At 43.0% G+C, this 19,435-nt stretch overlaps 1 protein-coding gene across 2 annotated transcripts in view; it reads left to right on the plus strand.

Moving 5' to 3' along the window:
* The first annotated feature begins 10,002 nt into the window (after nucleotides 1–10,002).
* LPGAT1 (lysophosphatidylglycerol acyltransferase 1) overlaps nucleotides 10,003–19,435 on the plus strand; it is a 49,739-nt gene continuing 40,306 nt past the window's right edge. Inside the window, exons 1-3 of one of the 2 annotated variants that reach the window (XM_065748159.1) lie at nucleotides 10,003–10,084; nucleotides 10,307–10,462; nucleotides 10,819–11,077. In XM_065748159.1, coding sequence (XP_065604231.1) covers nucleotides 10,840–11,077 — 238 coding nt within the window. In that variant the 5' untranslated portion in view covers nucleotides 10,003–10,084; nucleotides 10,307–10,462; nucleotides 10,819–10,839. Of the gene's footprint in view, nucleotides 10,085–10,306; nucleotides 10,463–10,704; nucleotides 10,721–10,818; nucleotides 11,078–19,435 lie in introns of those variants that run through there. The other variant, XM_065748241.1, reaches the window with a different exon arrangement.

Consider the following 19,435-nt stretch of genomic DNA (forward strand, 5'->3'; position numbering starts at 1 on the left):
ATGCGGTTTATCTCACATGATGAAAGCACACAAATGGCTGCTCGTTTGTATACATCGTGATGACCTTTGTTAGAAACCCTGAAGGATTTTCATAACCATTCAAGTGAGATTAAATGCGAAGCAGATCAGCTGCTACAGGCTTGGTAGGATCCCAGCAATGTAGCTCACAGGATGAAGAGTGCAGTTAACAAGGACACAGAGACCTAGAAAGAATAGAAATTCTATTGAAAAGCAGGAGTAATATTGGAGAAATGCAGGCGTTTAACTGAAACAGCAAGTATTCAGGTTTTTCTATGATAAACCACTTTCCTATCAGAACAGATTATGAATCTATTGTATTTTTAAAACATGATAAATGAAATAGACATAAAGACAGTGACCAGAGACAGAATGAGAAAGCAGCAGCTGCAGCTCTCTGGACTGCAGGATTGTAAGACTCGGATTGCAAGTCAGTGTTTTCATCTTTCCATTCTAAGCCCTTCCCTCATACGTGAGGACACACACACCTGCCTGCTTGCAGTTCTAGATGCTGTCTCTGCCACTTGTCTGACCCTTCTGTGCTTTGTCTTTAGTGGAGAAGTGATCAATACCTCAAGTATGTAGCAACTCTGAACCTACCTCCATGGAGTGAGGAATGACCACACTAAGTATGTGTTACAGGGAGTGGAAGGCGTATGTATTTTGCATACTCCAAATTGTTGACTTCCACCTGGGCATGAGACAGGAATAGCCAATGTTGCTTACAAGGTGTCAAGCCTCAGCTTCCACTTCTTCCTGCCTTTGGGAGTCGCAGCTAGCTAGGGCTGCTGCTTACTAGCAAGCTATAACAAATTCAATGCAATTTGTTGGACTGCTGCATTTTATTTTTGTACAGTGAAAATAACATTGAATAGTGAGTTAAATACCAAAGACTATGTTCCATATTGTGTTATTCCTCCAGCATGTTACTGGTTTGATCCTTACTTATGGTTTGCCAATCAAGACACAGTTTATGACCAGATATCCTTCTAATTTTATATTTTTATTTTTTTTAATTCTTGTTCTCACTGGAACTTTCTGCTTCTCTGTAACTTTTTGGCCTAAAAGGTTTTAATTAATGCTTTCTCTGCAGACAGATGCTGCCATTTAGAAATGTTTTCTAAAAGACATGCGATTAAATCTTGACCTCAATTAAGTACAGAGTTCTTGCAGCTCAATGTGATAAGCAGTTACTGTTCTACGATACTGGATTTGCTGTGATGTATTATTTTACTGCTCAGCTCAGGATTAACACAAGGCACATTTTGTTTGATAATTTTTCAGAGCTTCAACACATCAGTCTGTTTCCTGTTCCCCTCCCCCACAAAACCTAGATATTGTGGCTTTCGTTGTATTCAGTTCTGACAGCTGTTAGCAGAAGCAAAAGGAAGGACTCATTCTACCAACAGCCAGTCTTGTTTATCAGTCTCATGATTACATCTAACTACATACATTTTTCTTTTTCCCTTGAAGCTGGGGTTACATCCCCATCTGAGTGTGCTGGGGATGCTGAAAATAGGATGTCCTGCTCAGATGTGCTCTCAGATTGGGTTATGCTTTTCTGCCTCCTCCCTCTCTGGGCTGTTTTGGGCCCAGCTTCTGTTTGAATTCTTGAGCGTATAGAGCACTGGAAGTGAAAGCTGGGTTTGAGATAGTGTGAGGAAGCAGGTATGAAACTCGTGTCAGGTTGGATTGGATAGTTGGGATCACAAAAGGCATTTGTGTGTCAGGAGCAGATCAGTGAAATGAGGACTATTGAGAATTGAGGACAGAGCCTTCCTACATGGGAAGAAGGAATAACTTAAGCAAAAGTTTGAAAGGTTATTCTTTTCCCCTTGTATCTCTTTTGTGTAGGAAAGGATCCTTCACTTGGAATTTATTGTTTTTTATGTTGATTCATTTTTTAATTTTCTCATAAGGATGTCATAAATGAATAAATCTAATCAAAAGTAGCATTACAGTTATCTTGATCATCTTGAACTCTTTGCTTCCCTCTGCCTTTTTGTTATGAGCCTTTGGCTGATAAATCAGGCTCTGTAATCCCTCGTGGTCTGGCTGGAATCACCCATGCCATTAGGATTGCTTTTCTTAGCCACAGTTAACAATGGTATAATGGATTTTATAACATTTTATTAAGTTGAAATGCATCAATGGCACTGATGAGAAACAATTGTGGTATTTTAGGAAGAACAATTTCCAGTATTTACTGCCCATGCCAACTTGCAGGCCTTTGGGGCAGCACTTTACTCTGTGGCATGAAAATTTGCTCATTACATACGTTTGCTTTGTGGCACAGGCTTGAAGAAACCAGGCTTGGATGTCTGTATCAAGAAGTACGTGAAAGCATTACTTTCATCACTCTAGGTTAAAATTCCTCTTCATCTGAAGATTACCATGTCTTAAATTTTTGCTGCTTGTTAGTCTAAATCAGGATAAAAGTGGCCTAGCTTGGATTTACAGTGCGAGGATGAGTGTGATCTTGTTGACATCAGTCATATGATGTTACAGTTGTAACTCAGCCTCTTCCCTTTGTCTTCCTCTGATTCACACTCAGTCTGTCCCTAGCTTAGGTTGATGAACTTAAGGTGAAATGACAGGTGTAAGGATTTTCTGGATTGTGACCTCTTTCTTCATTTTGAACCCCAAAGAGAAAGGCTACCTTCAATGCCTAACTAATAGTGTTATCTAATAAAATTAATGATTACTAATTAACCAATGCCAACAGGAGCTTTAAGTGAACTTTTCCCAAGGAAATGATTAATTGTTGTTAGCAGACAACTGTATTGTATTAAGTAATGGTGTTTTTCAGATGTGGAACAATCAGGCAGCGAGTCTGCAGAGGGTGTGGGTGAATGCAGCTTAGATGCAAATCGTGGTGCAGCTGCTTCTTTCGGATTTCCCATTATTGGGCTATTTCTTCACTCTGCTTGTTGTGCAAAAACGGTGTAACTAGCTTGCAGCATGAACATATTTATTACCGCCGTAACTCAGTATCTGAGTTGAGCACAGTCTTAAGGAAGCTAAGCAGAAGAGCTGCACAGCTGTGTATGTCATCATAAGGATAGGGGTTTGTATGCTGTGCTGAATGGTACAGAACAGTGGAGAGAATATGAGTTATTTTCTGTAATTATCCTCAGTCCTGACCAAATTTCACTGTTGGTATTTATTCCCCCACTCCTGCTTCCTAGAAATGGACCTTTGGTCAGACCTGATTAGTTTGTCCCCAGTGCTTCAGTCATCTGAACTGGAATGGATCTTTGCTCTTTGCACAGAGCTGTTTGAAGTTTCTGGAATTCACATGAACAAATATACTTCCCTGCAAAGGTGACTGACATTGTTACATTGGACTCTACTTTCTTTTTCAACTGGAAAACCAATGCTTTTTGGAGCCATCAATATTAAATTTAATACTGATATACTTGATATATAATCTGACAAACATAAGGAATTATAAGGTAGTTGGAATACCTTTTTTAATTTTATAGTGAGCTGTTTAGTAGAATGTTAAATGTGAGAATCGTCTTTCCTAATAACAGCAACAGGGATTGTTTAGTTTTCTTCTATTTGTGATTTGACCTACAAACATTGACTGGTTGTTGATAAGAGTTTACCAAAAATCAAGTCGGTCAGTCTGGTGAATGTTGACTTGAACTGAACTTGAATAGGCCTGAAGAAAACAAAAGCTTTGCCTGGTGACTGACCTCACAGCATGCAGTCTTTGCAACTGGGGCCTTGCACTGCAGTATGCAAATTGCCAGTACCCATGGAGAAAAGTTGTAGAGATTAATTCATTGCAGTCAACTCCCTGTTTGTCACTATGCATTCTGAAAATGGCTAATGGTAAAGCAATACAATAATAGCTAGAAAGTGTTTGAGGAGTTCTGTCTGCCTAAAGTCAGGTTGGCTTCATCTTTGCATTAGTACTGTGATTGCATAAGTGAACATGAGGGATTAGAAAAGCTTTGCAAAATGTATATATAATCAGTATATCATAGTTGCCTGAAGTAATATGATTCTGTAGATATGATTGAAGTATGGATAAAATATTTCATAACCAAACTAGCACAGAGGTTAAAGATTCAGTAAGTAATGGGAGTGTAACCTAAGAGCTCCTTTCTCTCAGATGAGTGAAAACGAACAAAAACCCTGAGCTGAAACTTACCTTGGTGTCAGTAATGTCCGTACATGAAAAATGCCCATATAACTGAAATAAGAACCTCGTTTTGTTGTGCTCTACTTAAGCCATCCATTGATTGACAAACAGTTCAGCAGGAACACATTGTCTGCAGTAACAAATTGCAGTGTTGCTCGTTGACCATCTGGTTGCATTGTGGAGTATCCGTTATCCATCTTTAATAAGTAAGTCTCTGTTGAAGTTTTTATTTAGTTTTAATGAGAAATTAAATACCTCAAAACATCTAAATAATTCAGCTCACGGTCACAGCCATTGACATGGGAAAATCTAGCATTGTATGGAATAGCAGGAGCAAGTTTACTTCCTGCTGGGGTATCTGTATGCTTATTGCAATGCTGAGAGTCACATCATGTCACAAAGCAGAGGCTCCAGACATTGTCTCTCTGGGGTTAAAACTGAGTTCTTGTTTATCTTGTACCCTTATGAAAACCGTAGCTGGAAGAGAGAACTTTAACTTCTGCTTCTTCAAGGGGATTGGTGCATCTTTTGAGTGGTGCAGCTGTTTAAAACCCAACCTCTCCTGTTTCAAAGGTGATACTGATTTGGCAGCAGAGAAACACATCACAAGTAATCTTATCAGATCTACATATGAGTTACAGGAAGTGTAGCTTCAACAAGAGCCTAATGCTTGACCAAGGACAACTAAAATATTCTGAGAGTGATGCATATATTTTATGTAAAACATTAAAATGGAAAAATCTGAGTGACATTGCTTTAAGGGCTAATCTCTTGTTAAGTGGAAAATTATGAAATTTGCATGTAGCTGATAGAAGAAATAGAGGGCTGGCTACATCTGCTTCATGTTCTGTTCTTAACCAACTGTCAAATTGTTCAGATGTGATGTATTCTGTTTTTTCACCTCTTTCACAAATGGTGAAGGACACCAGCAAAGACTGTGCTGTTCTCATCCAAAATTTCTCATGCCAGACTTTGTGACAGTGTGTGGGTTTAATCTTGCTGTATTGTAGAAACAGTGCTTGTATTCAGATGTCATTCTACCTAACCCCTTTTGGGAGACCAGGGTGTAGTCTTCACTGAAGCATCATGTGGCTTGGACCCCTCTAGCTTAATCAGTCTTGTTAGATTCTTTGTAATTAAAGTAACACAGGGGTTGTCACATCATTTCTGTGCTACAGAGGAAATAAATACATCCAAAACCAGTTATTAATTGAAAAATAGAAAACAGCTTACCAATACTTCTAGAATTGAAAACGTGACCTCCATCTCAAAAGTTTAGAAACTATTACTTTGTATGTGTATTTAACCAACAAATCTGTTTTGACACTGCCTTGGCATCGGTGAAAGTACAGGAAAAGACAGGATAAACAAGAATTAGTTCTCAAGAGGAACAAAACCACATTCCCATAGAGAGTGCCCAGCTGCAGTGTGATCAGGAAGAACACCATTTGCTGTCTCAGGTCTACGTTGCTCAGTTAAATGGAGCTGTGGTGATCTAATGGTTCAAGCAGCAGTGTAGGGTAGGGAGAGTGCTGTAGCCATGCTCTTGGGACCTCTCACTGTGTGAAGAGGATCCTCCATGTTGCAGGACTCACTAGGCAGAGCAATGGGACCATAGCTAGAGACAGCGCTAGATGTGAGTGGACTTCTCTTTTCGTGGTAGCACACTTGATGATTAGCACTTGTACTTATTTAGCATGGCTGTGTCTTCCATGTCACATGGCCTCCTGGGCTCTGGCTCTGTTTGTTCTCCTTGGAAGCTGTATGTAGAATTTTAATTTTTGCTTTATGTTGGATGGAATTTTAAGCATTACATTTGGACAGAGTGGGAAGAGATGTTTCCTCACTGGATCAAGTTATTGTTCTCTCTGTGCCTAACTATACATTATTTCTTTCATTCAAAACTACAAATGTGACACCTGGTTATAAAACATTTTCTTAGTTTCATTTAAGCTCACAGAAATATTGGATAAACATATTAGTTTAAAGACGTATGTAATGATTAGTTTTGCACAACAGTTATCAGATCTTCTCCTGATTCACTTGGCTTTCTGCAGTCTTGTCAGAACCAGTGCTGTGTGAGCTCTGATGTAAACTCATGATACTAAAGGAGGAAAACAGTGCATTTATCATGAGTCTGAAATTTTGGCCACACTTGTGACATATTTTCTCTGAGGCCTATGATTTTATTATGAAAAATAAAAATAAAAATTACAAAAAATAAAAAATCTTAGGCTTTCCTCCAAGAGCTTGAAATATTAGAGAAATTAGTGAAAATGATGATGCTGCGTGGTAGAACTGTGGGAGCTGGCAGTGCTGGCTTTGGGCTGCTGCTTCTGAGGGATGTAACAGGTTCTCAAGTCAACGGCATGACTTAGTCCACTGTAGAAGCTCCTTATAACACCCCTAAGTGTCCTCAGATGAACCAGGAAGATGATTTTTCAAGGATAACACTGATAACATTTTTCTTCCTGGGGAAAACATGGTTGCTAAGTTTTTATTGATGGTGCTTTTAAACTTTCATCTTTCCATATCTGATACTTAGTTCATCTGAGACGCTTTCCAGAGTTACAGTGCCTTGAGTATTTGCCCTACTTCGTGTTAGGCATCTTCCAGCAGTCTGTGCTTTGCACATGCTCCCACCTTTGTAGTTCCTCACTGTCAGTTTTGCCTACTTTCATGTTTTCTTTCATGCTATTTTTTCCAATAATATCTAATACTTTTATTTTCTCAAGTAGTAATGAGCGGTAAGAAGCAGTAATCTGCAGCTCTGCAGTATTTCTGAGATTTCTCTAGCTATTTTCTTGTCTTTGTTCTCTGTATGACAGACCTTCATGATTTTTTTAAAGGCAATTTTGGTTTTAGTGTCATCAGCACACAAGTGCGTACTCCTAACGCTTTTTTCCCAGGCCATATGGCATCTGTGACTCAATTTGCTACAAGAAAAGCAAGCAAGAACTGATTGAATCTGGTGAAGACAAAGGAGCAGCTTTTTATTTCCCAACCCTGGATCCAGATGGAGGTTCAAAAGCATTCCAGAACTTACTGTTTCTGGGTTCCAGAAAGAAATCTTCAGGTTGATTTGGTGTTTACAGCCTTGAGCCTGGATTTCATTATGGCAATCCCTGCCACTGTGACATGGAATATGTGAATGCCTGCACTGTGTTCTCTCCTTGCAGGTATGCTTGCAGGCAGCTCCAAAGAGTTAGCAAAGTTGGAACGCGAATGCCAGCCCTTCAGTGGTAGTATCTGAGGTCCACAGTGGTAATTTCTTGAAATGTACCCAGAAACAAAAAACATTCCCTTCTGCAAAAGCCTCTCAAGGGGTTAATGAGTGAGAACTGCCTTGCATCTTGTAGCCAGATACCATGATCAAATCCAGCCTGGTGAACTCAGAATCTTTCAGCATGTGCAGCTCGCCTGCAGCCATTTATGTGCTGCTCTTCAAAGTAACTGGATGCTGCAGATGCTTGTTTATTGCTGTACAACACTCCCATGGATATCATGGCATGTTTCTCCTTTTTACAGGCAGAAACAAACCCAACCTCCTCCTGGCTTCTGTCTATAGGCTTCTGAAGTGGAGAAAAGCCATTCCAGTATTTCATTATCTGCCCTGGTTACCCTTGACATCAGTTAATTACCCAGTGTTACCGGTGCTGGTATCTGTATCTTTTTTTTAACACTTAATAAGCACATTAAAATATGTTTTTATAATGGTCAGTAGTGACAACCTTGTCAGTATTGGCTGCCAGGCTGAAGAGATATAGTTACATTCCATCAAGAAAGACAGAAACTTTAGAGAAATGATCAAAAAGGCCACAAATCAAGAATTGCTTGTATTAATCTCTACTTTTTTGTCTTTATAATAATTAGATGGCAAACTGTGTGTACAGAAAGCTCATAATCTCCAAAGATGATGAGGAATTTGCCTTGAGGAATTGAGAAGAGAAAAGAGAAGAGAAGGAGAAGGAGAAGGAGAAGAGAAGAAGAGAAGAAGAAAAGAAGAAAAGAGAAGAAAAATTCACAGTACCACCTTACCAATAAGCCTTTTGTGAAACTGCTGTGATTCAGCATTTAGGCTTACTGACCTTTACTGACGCTTAACTTTTTCCTTTGTTTTATCAGCAGACGTGGCACATACATGCACACAGGTGTTGCTTTATGCTGGAAAGGATTCCTTGGGGCCTCAGACTGGACAACAGGCGATGGCCTTCCTGGGCTCTGCAAGGGGCATTTCCTGCAGAACGCTTCCAAGCGCTTGGGCTGTCCATGTGAAGGAGGAAATGAGGAGTAGGGGTGGGACTTTGCTCATTCAGCAAAATGTTAAACCACAGCTTCCTAAGCTTTAGGGCAGCCGCTCTGACAAACACTGCTTTGTACGCCTGCTTCCCCATATGCCATTCCTTTCTGCTGTACAAATCCCCTAATTCACTCAACTCGCACCAACTCTTCAAAGTCCCTCATTTTGAAGCATCATATATTTCAGAATATTATTCCAAAAAAGCATGAATTATAATTTAATTTTGTATTGGAATAATATACTGTTGGGATGTAAAAGTTAAAACATATTTTTAATGCCCAGTAGTTTTTCTTCCAGAGTTTGGACGAGAAATTTGCTGAGGGTAAGCACAGGTATATGCCCTGGACTGCTTGTGTGTGGTAGAAAAGACAAAGCCTAAGTCCTGTTGAAGCTGATAACACCACAGGACAGCTGAAGCTGACTCCATAATGATCACCAAATGCGCTGTCAGACGTAACCTAGTAATAAAAATAACACAGATACACCCAGAGATGGAGCCGCTTATGCAAGACTTGTCCTTTTTGTCAAGAAGGTCAGCAGTTTTGTTGTGTTTTGCTCCAGTGGAGCACAATGGCATTATTTGGTTGTTTGTGTATTAGGATTCCAAAGTGAAAATTATCTGCAATAATATCTTGGTTTTCTCCCTGAAGGGGAAGTTTGGATTTAATTTTGTTGAAGGTACAGTCATTGCTGAAGACTCATTGTCTGGGAAACAGCAGCCTAGCGGTGCACACGGCAGGGTTTGTCTGTGAAAGTGATACGATTTCAGTCTAAATATTACACCGTGAAAGCTTTATTTTTCAGCATAAAATGCATTCTAGCATATCTGCTTCTTGAAAAGTGTTGTGGTTTTTTCCAGCCTCAGAACTGAAGCCAAATTAAAATCACTAGCAGGAGCCGTTTTTTCGTGGATTTGAGTATTAGAATATTTGAGCAAAGCTGAGGGAACTGGGCCTAGTCAGCCTGGAGGGGTGAGCAGGGGAAGAGGGGTGGCCTTCCCGCCAGCTGGGGGCTTGCAGCAAGTGACACGGGGCTGGGGCCGAGGGGCCGTGAGGTCTCTGTCTCTCTGCCCGTGGGCCTGGCCTGGCACCGCAGGGCTCCTGTGGTGATCTCTGTGGGGAGGGTTGAGGGAAGAGCGGGAGAAGTTCGAAGCAGGCTTGAACCAGCTCTGACCGCAGAGAAGGAAAAAGAACCGCACCGCAGCCAACCCCGACAGCCAGGACTGATGGCAATGAGCTGCGTGAAGCCGGAGGGACCTGTGACCGGCTGCTTACACCATCCTCTTGGTCATGAAGCCCGCCGCCGAGGACAACCAAACTGCTTCGGCACCGTTTGGGTCGGGGTGCGCGGGGCTGGGACGCGCCGTGAGCCGAGCACCCAGCTCCGGAGGGACGAGTGCCCGCGCGCGCGTGTGTGTGTGTGTGGGGGGCCGGGGGGCGGCGCTCCCGCAGCGCTCTCTGGCAGCGCCGGGGCGGTCACGGCGGACACGCAGCGGCGGGGGCGGGGAGCGCGGCCCCAGCAGCCGGCATGCAGCCCCGGCGCCTCACGCTGCTCGCGGCGGGCGGGGAGCAGCAGCGGGAACGGGAGGAGGAGGAGGAGGCGGCGGCGCTGAGGTACGGACGCCCGCCCCCCAACAGGTGCAGGGTCCTCCCCCGAGCCGGACCGCGAGGGGCCGGGAAGAGCCGGGCAGGGGGTACCAGGCCCGGAGCGGGAGACCCGCGGTGAACCTGCGCTCTGCGCCTGCCCGCCCGGCCCGCCGCTCCCGCCTCCCCGCCCGCCGGCCCCCACGCTCACGCCGCCCGCCCCCCTTTCTCTCTCTCTCCGTCTCCCCACAGGGAGCCGTAGGGCGAGCGGCGCTCCCCGGCTGGGCCAGCCGCCTCCGGGTCCATGAGCCGCCGCCAGCCGCCGCCCGGGACTGCCGCCGCCGCCGCCGGGCCCAGCTCCCCCAGCCCCGCCGCCGCTTCCGCCGCCGCTCCGCCGCCGCGCCGGAGGTGAGTCCCGAGCCCGGCCCGCTCCCGTCGGCGCCGCCAGCGGGGCCCGGCTCCTGTCAGCCGCGCCGGGGCGGGAGGAGGCCGCCGGCGGCCGCGTAGGCGCCCGTGACCTCTGGGGGGAGGAGGGGGGGAAGATGGAGGCCGCGTGGGTCCGCCCGTGACCCCCGCCGGGCTGCGGGCTTGGAGCCCCGCCAGGAGGGAGGCGAGGGGCCGCGCGAGGCGCAGGGCAGTCCCCGCGCCCTTCTGCAGCCACCCGAGGTGAGTGTCCGGGCGGGCGGGCTCGGCTCTCCTCCCCCGGTCTCCCAGCCCTGCCCACAGCACCGCCCGGCTCTCCTAACCTCTCCTCTGCCCCGCAGGACGGTCCCGTTGTGAAGAGGATGGCTGTGACCTTAGAGCAGGCCCAGCGGGTGGGCTACACCTTCCTGAAAGCACTCCTCAGGTTCGCGTTTATGGTCGCCAATAACCTGGTCGCTATTCCGTCCTACGTCCTGTATTTAATTGCCCTGCAGCCTCTCCGAGTGTTGGATAGCGAGAGCTTCTGGTACATCGAAGGAGTGTTGTTTAAATGGCTGTTAGCTATGGTGGCTTCCTGGGGCTGGTGGGCAGGATACACAGGTAAGCACCTCCTGTTAATTGCAGACTTACCGATGTAAAGCAGTAAACGTGCATTAAAAGACAGATGTTTTAGAATGGAGATGCTTAGAGGAGTATCTAAACACAGCGGCTGTGGGGAGGTTTCTCTTCCAGGGGTTGTACACAGAGGCACAGTATCTCTGGATTGAGATGCTGAGTGTACCAAAACATGTTCTTAATTGTCAGTATGGATTTATTGTGTGTTAAACTAATAGAGTTTCTCATTCAGTATTTTGTCTTGATATGATAAGAAATGCTACCTTTTTTCCATTGCGTGTCTTGATCGCTTTGGTTTAGTATTATACAAAAAGGTACACCTCTTTCAGAGAGTTTTGATTTGTCCTATGCACGTAGCTGACAGAACCAAAGTTCAAGTATGACCAAACTTTTATTTTTAAGTGCATGTGTCTCTAAATCATCTCTGCTTAAAACTGTCAGGACACAAACTAAGAAGTTTGGCACGGAGCTTGTCTCCAAAGTGTAGGTCTTCTGGTCCTTGAACTGTAACTGCCTTCTCTGTTGCCTGAGGACAGAGGGAAACAGGAAGCCTTTTGCACAGAGCTAGTGATGTGTGGTGCTTCTTGGCTGTATGGCTCTTCATTTACCGTTAGCAAAGCTAACTACAGAACCTGTAGGGATTTTTTCCCCTCTGCATGCTTGCTTTGTGGTGATGATCGAACTTATTTTCACTTGTTAGTATTCATAGGCTCATCTAAGCGAAGCACTGAACTGAAACACTAAGGAAGGCTCTAGTCTTGTCCTTGAGCTCACTGGTTTTCATCCTGGCTACTGCACTTCCTGCAAGAAAACAGCCCTCAAATCTTTGTGTTGCTGAGACCTTGGAAAGGGAAGGGACTGAATCTACTGAGTGCAAAACATGAACTGTCCTCCTAAAATTCTTTCCCTCTCTTCTGCCCAGGCTGTACCCACAGGTCTTGTCCATGTAAACAAGGAAAGAAAGGAATGGCAACACAGAGCCCCGGAGTCTGGTCAGACTCCCGATTAGTCAGAATGTCAGTGTTGGCCCAGACGGAGCGCTTTTTGTTAGGCTGCAAGAACTGAAGCTTCTGTGGCACTGTGCCTTTTGGTACCCTGTCACGTGCCCTTCCGAGATGCACAAGGTTTCTGTGGATTCTCTAGGTGAGCTTCCAGTTCTTAAGGAGGTGGTGGCAGCAGCAAGCTAGGCTCTGGTCTGCCGGGCTAGAACTGTCGCAACGTTGCACTGCTTCCAAACTGCCTTGCCTCGTACAGCTCAAGCTTTTCCAGATGCACTGTTTTTAAAATCTTTTTATATGTTTATATTTGCTCATTAAAAGAAGTCCACATAGTATTTGCAGTGGCAGGTATATTTTTAAAAGTCTGCTTACGCCTTTGAGCAACAAGTCTTTCCAGAAGGACGGACTGCCTTCCAAGGTGTTGTGTGTATTATTAATTGGAAATGAGAAAGTTTATGGGCACAACAGTAACGTTAAAGTCACACAGCATACATCCTGGGCTATGCGGCATATGTTGAGCACGCTGGTTAAAATTCAAGCCGTTGTCCCGTGGCAATGTGGTTGTCAGTCCTGAAGGCAGTTTCTTTGGGATAGCTCTACTGCTGACTGCAGAACTGTGTGGTTTCTTTTGCCTACTGCTTGGAAAGTGGTCTTAGCATGGTCTGCATATCCTCGAGTCCTCCTGAAGCAGCTGTTGAATGGTGTTGCTGATGTACTTTGACAATTTGCAAAAATCCTTTGTTGTTTTACAGTCTTGAAATGTCTGTTTGTGTGGCGTGCCTTTCACAAACGGCTACACAGAAGTGTTTCTGGGGTGGTCTGTGGGTAAGGATGCTGTTCACTTTTCCCTGTAAAGTACGATTTTTGATCTGGGGTGTATTTTAAGCAAACACTGTTACAAAGTCTCAGTTTGAACGTATTTTCTTATTTGATATGAAGGCGTTCTTGTGATTTTTTTTTGTTTGTTTTTTATTTAACCTAACACCACAAAATAACAAGAATAGCTTGTTTCCTCACACCCCATCAGTGCTCAGCACCAGGAGCAGAAAGACCTGGAAACGATCCCTTTTTTGCCTCCATGTAAGAAAACAGTGAATTTATATGTCTTTGTTTCCAGACTGATGGATCTATAAAGGGCCGTGGCTGTGGTGCTCTCTTCTTGCAGTTATTTCAGAACTAAAACACGGCTTTATGAGAGCTGGTGTCTAAGACTTACAGTGGTACATCTGAAAACATCTGAAAGAGTCCCTGCTCCAGCATATTTTTCTATTTTTGATTTCAGAGTTAAACTGAAGAAAGGCCTTCATTATGTTCCATCTCTGTGAAAGTAAATATAAGGTGATAGGTATATGTGGATTCAGTAAGAAGATGAAGGATGTTTCAATTCTGGGGGCAGCAGAGTGGTTAGTGAGTTGAATTATTATTTTTTTTCCTCTTGATTTGGGTTAACCAGCTGAAGAAGTTTGCCTGTCTCTTAACTGACGGTAATGTTCTGCTTCATTTGTTTTGAAGGTGTGTTTCTATTTTTATTTTCTATTCATTTTTTCCACCTCCAGTCTTGGGTCATCTGTTACCCGGGTAAGAAGTGGCAGTATAATAAGGGACTTAAACAGTCTGCAAACTACATTTAGGGCAGGTTGCTTTTCGTGTCTTTTTTTTTTTTTAATACCCTATGTAAGATTGTGTGCCATGTGTGGGAGAGGGCTTGACACCAAATGAAGACAATGTGGTGAGTGTTAGTTTTTCCCTTCTGGGCTTTGCTGTTGTTGCATAACTTGTTGGTGTACTTTATTGGAACAGCTGAGGAAAACTCACGAACTAGGTCTGCCCTTCTTCCAGCTCCTCATAACCCTGTGTGTAAGAATCCTGGAGGATTTGTTAAAGAAATTATGAAATTATGTGATCTGGGTCTGTATCAGCAGCTCTGACCTGTTCTTTTTGGTTAATGTAGGTGCTCCTGGTTGCACTTGAAATTGATGTTATATAAAGAGAGGCTGTAGAGTCAGACAAGCAAAACAGAGAAAGGAATGGGAACAGAGGTTGTAAAGATCCCTTTCCTTTCTCTCTTTCCTTTTTTTTCTTCTTAAGCTTCAAGTATGTGTGAGAACTTGAGTATAACTGGTTGCTGTTGTTTCTTAAAGGGCAGAGTGTGATAAATATATTCTTCTCTTAACTGTCGTATGCCTTACGAGAAGAAAAGTGGGTATCTTTCCATGAGGAATGTTCAGACATCTAGCGGTTATTTTATCAGCTTGCAGAAGAGTTTTCATACAACTCTTACAAACCTTTTCTAAGGCTTTTGTACAAACATACAACTGTTGGAGTAGGAGCTGTTCGGTTAGGACACTCTGAATATGCATATCAGTATGATTTGAAACAAAAACACTTCTCAGTATTTTCCTGCATTTGTGGAAGAAGCAGTCTAAAAAAAGCAAACTTGCAAGCGCTTGATCCTTTGTGGCAAGTGCCTTTTTTCTGTGCTATAATTTGTCATTTAATATACAGGTAGAACAGAAGCTGCTAATGAAATGGGAGGGAGATGGAGCGTGTCTGTGGAGGTGAATTTCCAGTGACTTCTTGCTCACTGACAAAACTACTTTTAAAGCAACCATCTTCTATATTTGAACTTCTTCAGGTCAGTGACTATTACTGACTAAAGTTTAATAACCCTGTATCTAATCATATCTCTAAAAATAGTTGGGGCTGCTAGAAGAGAACCTTGCTTGGCTTAAAAATGCTTAGACATGCTGTTTTGTTCTCTTTTCCTGCTGTCTAACTGCAGCAGCTACCATTAGCTTGAGATCTTGCCATTTTAATGTTGCAATTATAAGTCTCCACGTAGTCATCAGTCCAGGTAATTGGAATACTGATCTTGTGCTTTGTTCTAAGGTTGTAGGGACCTTCAGTTCCAACCCCTTGCTGTGGGCAGGGACAGCTCCACTAGATCAGGCTGGCCCATCCAAGCTGTCCTTGAACACCTCCTGGAGCTGGTGATGGTGAGTGTCCCCCAGCTGCAGCTGCTGTCAGTGCTCCTCTGCCTTTTAGGAGGAGAAGCATCCCCTGTGGTCAGTGGAGTTGTGTGCATCTCAGAAAGGAATACTGTTGTGAGCTTTGAGAACTCAGAGCCACCTTCTGTATCAGCCTCTTGCCAGCTCATGCAGTCTCAGTCTAGTTGGGCAGGCTGGCAAAAGGAAGAGTAATATATGTCTGCTGATATGCTGAAAGGATCTTAGTGGTGTGAGGATGCTTGTTGGTATTGCAGGTGAAAATCTGAACTAATCAAATGGTACTGCCTGTACTGTTCTGTAGCAATCAGTAGGGACATTTAAACAGTCTCTTGTGAGAATACTGCAGTTTTGTCAAGGGAGGAGAGTTTTTCTTTCCTCACTCTTGATGTTCAGACAGGAAGAGTAAAATGGGGATTTGGATTTCTAGATGTCTTTACTCTTTTCCACTCAAGTGATTTAAAATTTATCGGCTGACATTTCTGTAAGATTAAATAGTGACCAGTATATCATTTTTTTTCAGCCGTCATCCATTTTTTTTCCTCTGATTCATAACGTTCTTAGTTTCTCTTTCATCAGTCACCAGACTCAACTCCTTTAATCTTTTAAGAATGAGAATATTTTGGTCTTCTAGAACAGCGATGGGTCCAGATGGAGTTGTGATCACACCTCCCTGGCACAAGAGTGTTGTCCTCACTGCCTCTCTTGGCTGGCCAGCCCCTGTTCGACGGGAAGTGCAACATGAGTTGGGAAACAGCAGATGAGATAAAGTACATTTTTTGCACCAAATAAGGAAGGGGGTGTTATTTCAGGAGAGACATCTACGTGCTTTTCCCTGCCATTGGTTCCTACCCTGTTTTGTTGCTGCAGTATGGTTTCTGAGGGCAAGTGGTGTGTAAAATGAAGAAAGAAGATTTGAATGTATGAAAGTACCTGATGTGACTTGATAGGTTCGGATAGTGACATACCAGGCAGAGACTGTATGCCTCTGAATTGAGTATCTTCGTGATTCCTGATTTAAATGCAGCTTTCTCTGATAGAGTTTTATATAACTTTTGTGTAGGATAGGCTGAGATCAAGCTGGGATCTTTGAATTTCTTTTGCAAGAGGACGTTTGTACGCAACTTGTGAGCTGCCTTGATAAAAAGGGGTGGGAGTTGAAGGAGTTAGGGGCATTGGAACTGCTTCTGCCCTGGCCTCAGAGCAAAGGCTCCTTGTGTTGTGCAAGATATAGTGGGGAGTACAGTGAACTCACTGTCAGCTTTGAGCAAGTGAGGTCCATGTTTGTAAAGGGTTCTTACAGTGACCCTAGACCTATTTTATATGTAAAAATCACCAGGAAATTGCCCTTTCTCATTTTTGGTACAGGCCTCACCGTATTTCTTCCTTTCATGTAGTGTCAGCTACATGTCAAAAGCAGCAAAGCTTATATCTCTTTTTCCTGTTGTATCACTTAACTATAAAGGGTCATTCCAAAAGATTAGTTATTGAAATGCTCTCTAAGTTTTATTTTTAGAAAGCTCCCACCTTCTGGCACAGCACTTTGAGTAAAAGCACATGCTGTTGTTTTTTGCCTGTGATATTTCTGTTGTTTGTTGCCATTTGCTTCTTTTTCAGTGTGGGTTAGTGTCTGCTCCTGTGTTTCACCTGATCTGGATAAAACAAGACGTTGCAAGCGTAACAAGTCTGTTATGTCTGCCTAAGGTTGGTAAGCATGACATTACTGAGGAGTACTTCTACAGAAAGGTGTGAAGGGAGGATTATTTACTCTTAGCTCCAGGAATGCCTGTGGAATGCTTCTGAACCAGCATTGTATTCCTGCTTATGGCCAAGTTTTCTATTTTTAGGATATGTCTTCATCCCTTCTGCTTCTTCAAGGCATGACATTATTTTAAATGTATCTATGCATGCTAGTCATCTTACTCCCCCCAGCATTGCTGGTGAAGTGCCTGGAAGGGTATGACTATCTGAGAGATGTCTCTGTGCCTTTTCTTGCTCTTTTACTTGATGGTGGGTAGGCTTTTAGGAGCCATGTGAAGTAATGGCAGGAATGGTTTAGTCCAGCTCCGTTCTGGAGGTAGAATAGAATCTCATGGAGCTAAACCCTTTGTGCACCAGTTCTTTAGATTTGAAGGAGGAAATTTTTTCCCTGCTTAAACAGTGCGATTCTAGAACATATCAGAAATGATGCCTTGATGTCAGACATGATTGCTTAATTGCATATACATGTAAGTAGACTGTTTTAAAGCAGAAGAATCTCAGAACTTTTCAAAAAGACATTTTTGAATTTTTTGCTGGAGACAGCACTGAATGTTTAATGTGAATAAAGGATACTTTTCTCCGACAACTTGTTCTGATAAATTACTTTTTTAGAATTCCACTCAAACAGATGAAATTTGTCACTTTCCCTTTCTCTGTTGGGTGTGTGCGAGGGGCAGGGAAGTCTTGCCACAGGTTTGTTTGGCAAGGTCTTAGGCAGCTGAAAATAGGACCTTAAAAATGGAAGAGTTGTGCAACCTCAGTGAGACCAGGCAGTTAGCAAATCCTTTATGGAGTACCAGTGTGGTGGTGTAACTTTCCAGCATGAACTGAGCCGAAACGCAGCTCCAAGATAGGTAATCTGCTTGTGTTTATTACAGTGAATATAAACTAATGCTTAAGATGACACATCAGACACAGGATTGCGTAGGCATGTAATTGCACTGCTGTTGCAGTTGCCACACTTGAGATAATAGTGTGTATCCACTACTGTCTCAGCCATTTGTGTATGTAATTTCTGAAATCAGTAAGGCCAATATGTTTGTGTTCCTAAAAGCACTCTGTGACACTGGTGAGGGATTTGTGTATGGGGCTGTATTTTTATTTTTTCCAATCAGGAGATTTTCAAGCAGGGAGTGCCCCAGCAAAACCCGGTCCCAACCTTCAGTTTCATGCTCCCACCACCGCTTCAGTATTATTGCCACATATTTTAAGCATTGTGTGATGATCTTTATCACAGCCCTGATTCGTGCTGAAGTCTACCTGCTGCCTTTTTTGCTGTAGTATTTAGACACACTGGGCTGCAATATGCGACTGAAATGGCGTTGAAGTAGACTTCTTCACCTTCTGTCTTGTTAAGTGGCTATTGTTATTTAGGCTGTGCACATGCCTTCTGCAGGGTTTCTTAAGAAAATGAAGCACAGATTGAGAGTGAGGAGCTATCATGAACTGAAGACTGCTTGGTTAGGAAATAAAAAGGCCAGTGTTCATTTTAATGAAAGGTTAGCAGTGGGGTTCCTCACAAGTTTTGTATACTTGGCTGTTTGAGTTTGTGAGCTGCAGAGATGATTGTAAAGAACTTTGTAAGTAGTTAAGCTATGTGAATGGCCAACAAATTGCAGAAGTTGTTTGGTGTTGAACAGTCCAAAGTAATGAACATTTAAGGAAAGCAGCAGCATAAGGAAAAGATTGGTATAATGATGGAGAGCTTGGAGAAACTTTTGGCTCAGTGCATACTGTGTAATTAAAAGTATGTGGAGAACAACGAGAGTAATGAAAATATCAGCTTCACGCTTTGCTGTTCTTGTCTCAGTAATCTCAGAATTAAGAAGGGGATCCAGAAGGGTCGACCACTTCATTAATGGAAGCTGAAAACAAATCAGAGCAATTCCATTCACAGCTAAACTTGAATCAGAATTGAACTGGACAACTTAGTGATTCTACTTCCTGGGCAGAATAGAGCAGAAGTGCAATCTCTTCACCTCTGTGTAGAGAAGAAGGGGGGATTTTATTATTATTAGAAAGTATCAAATTAAAATATTTTACGATTTATTTTAATAAGACAGTAGTGCCTGATTTTTATTTTTTTTCCCTTAAATGTTTTCATTATGTTTTTCCACAAATATTTACTTTGCAAGTTAAGTAGTGTCATGGTCATTAGTTCTCAAGTCATGCAGCATAATCTCAAGACCTTTTATTTAAAAGTTGTAGTTTTAAAGGGCAAAGAATTGTCCCTGTTAAATGAGTCTTAACAGTTTAAGCTAATTTAGGGTGGCATTTCAATTCTGTAATTTGAAGAAGGGGCAGAGGAAAGATTAATGGCTTTGTTATCGCTTCTCACTTCTGTAGAACTAAAACCAGGGCTCTCTGCAAGCAAGGGGCAGTGCTGCTGCTGTTTGAGAGGATGTGGGTACGCTGAATCAGTAGGAGGGCAGTGATGTGAGTGCTTATGGATATGTGGGGTTTTGGTGGTGAAAGGGAGGATCTCATCTTGGTGTTGTTTTTTTTTTTTTTTTTTAATGTCATTTCTTTTGTTTTCTTGCAGCCCAAGATCCCAAGTGTGTGCAATAAAAGTCTGCAGT

This window comes from Cyrtonyx montezumae, unplaced genomic scaffold (assembly GCF_038088225.1).
Source record: "Cyrtonyx montezumae isolate F1298 unplaced genomic scaffold, pur_monq_1.0 scaffold_0, whole genome shotgun sequence".
Classification (NCBI taxonomy): domain Eukaryota; kingdom Metazoa; phylum Chordata; class Aves; order Galliformes; family Odontophoridae; genus Cyrtonyx; species Cyrtonyx montezumae.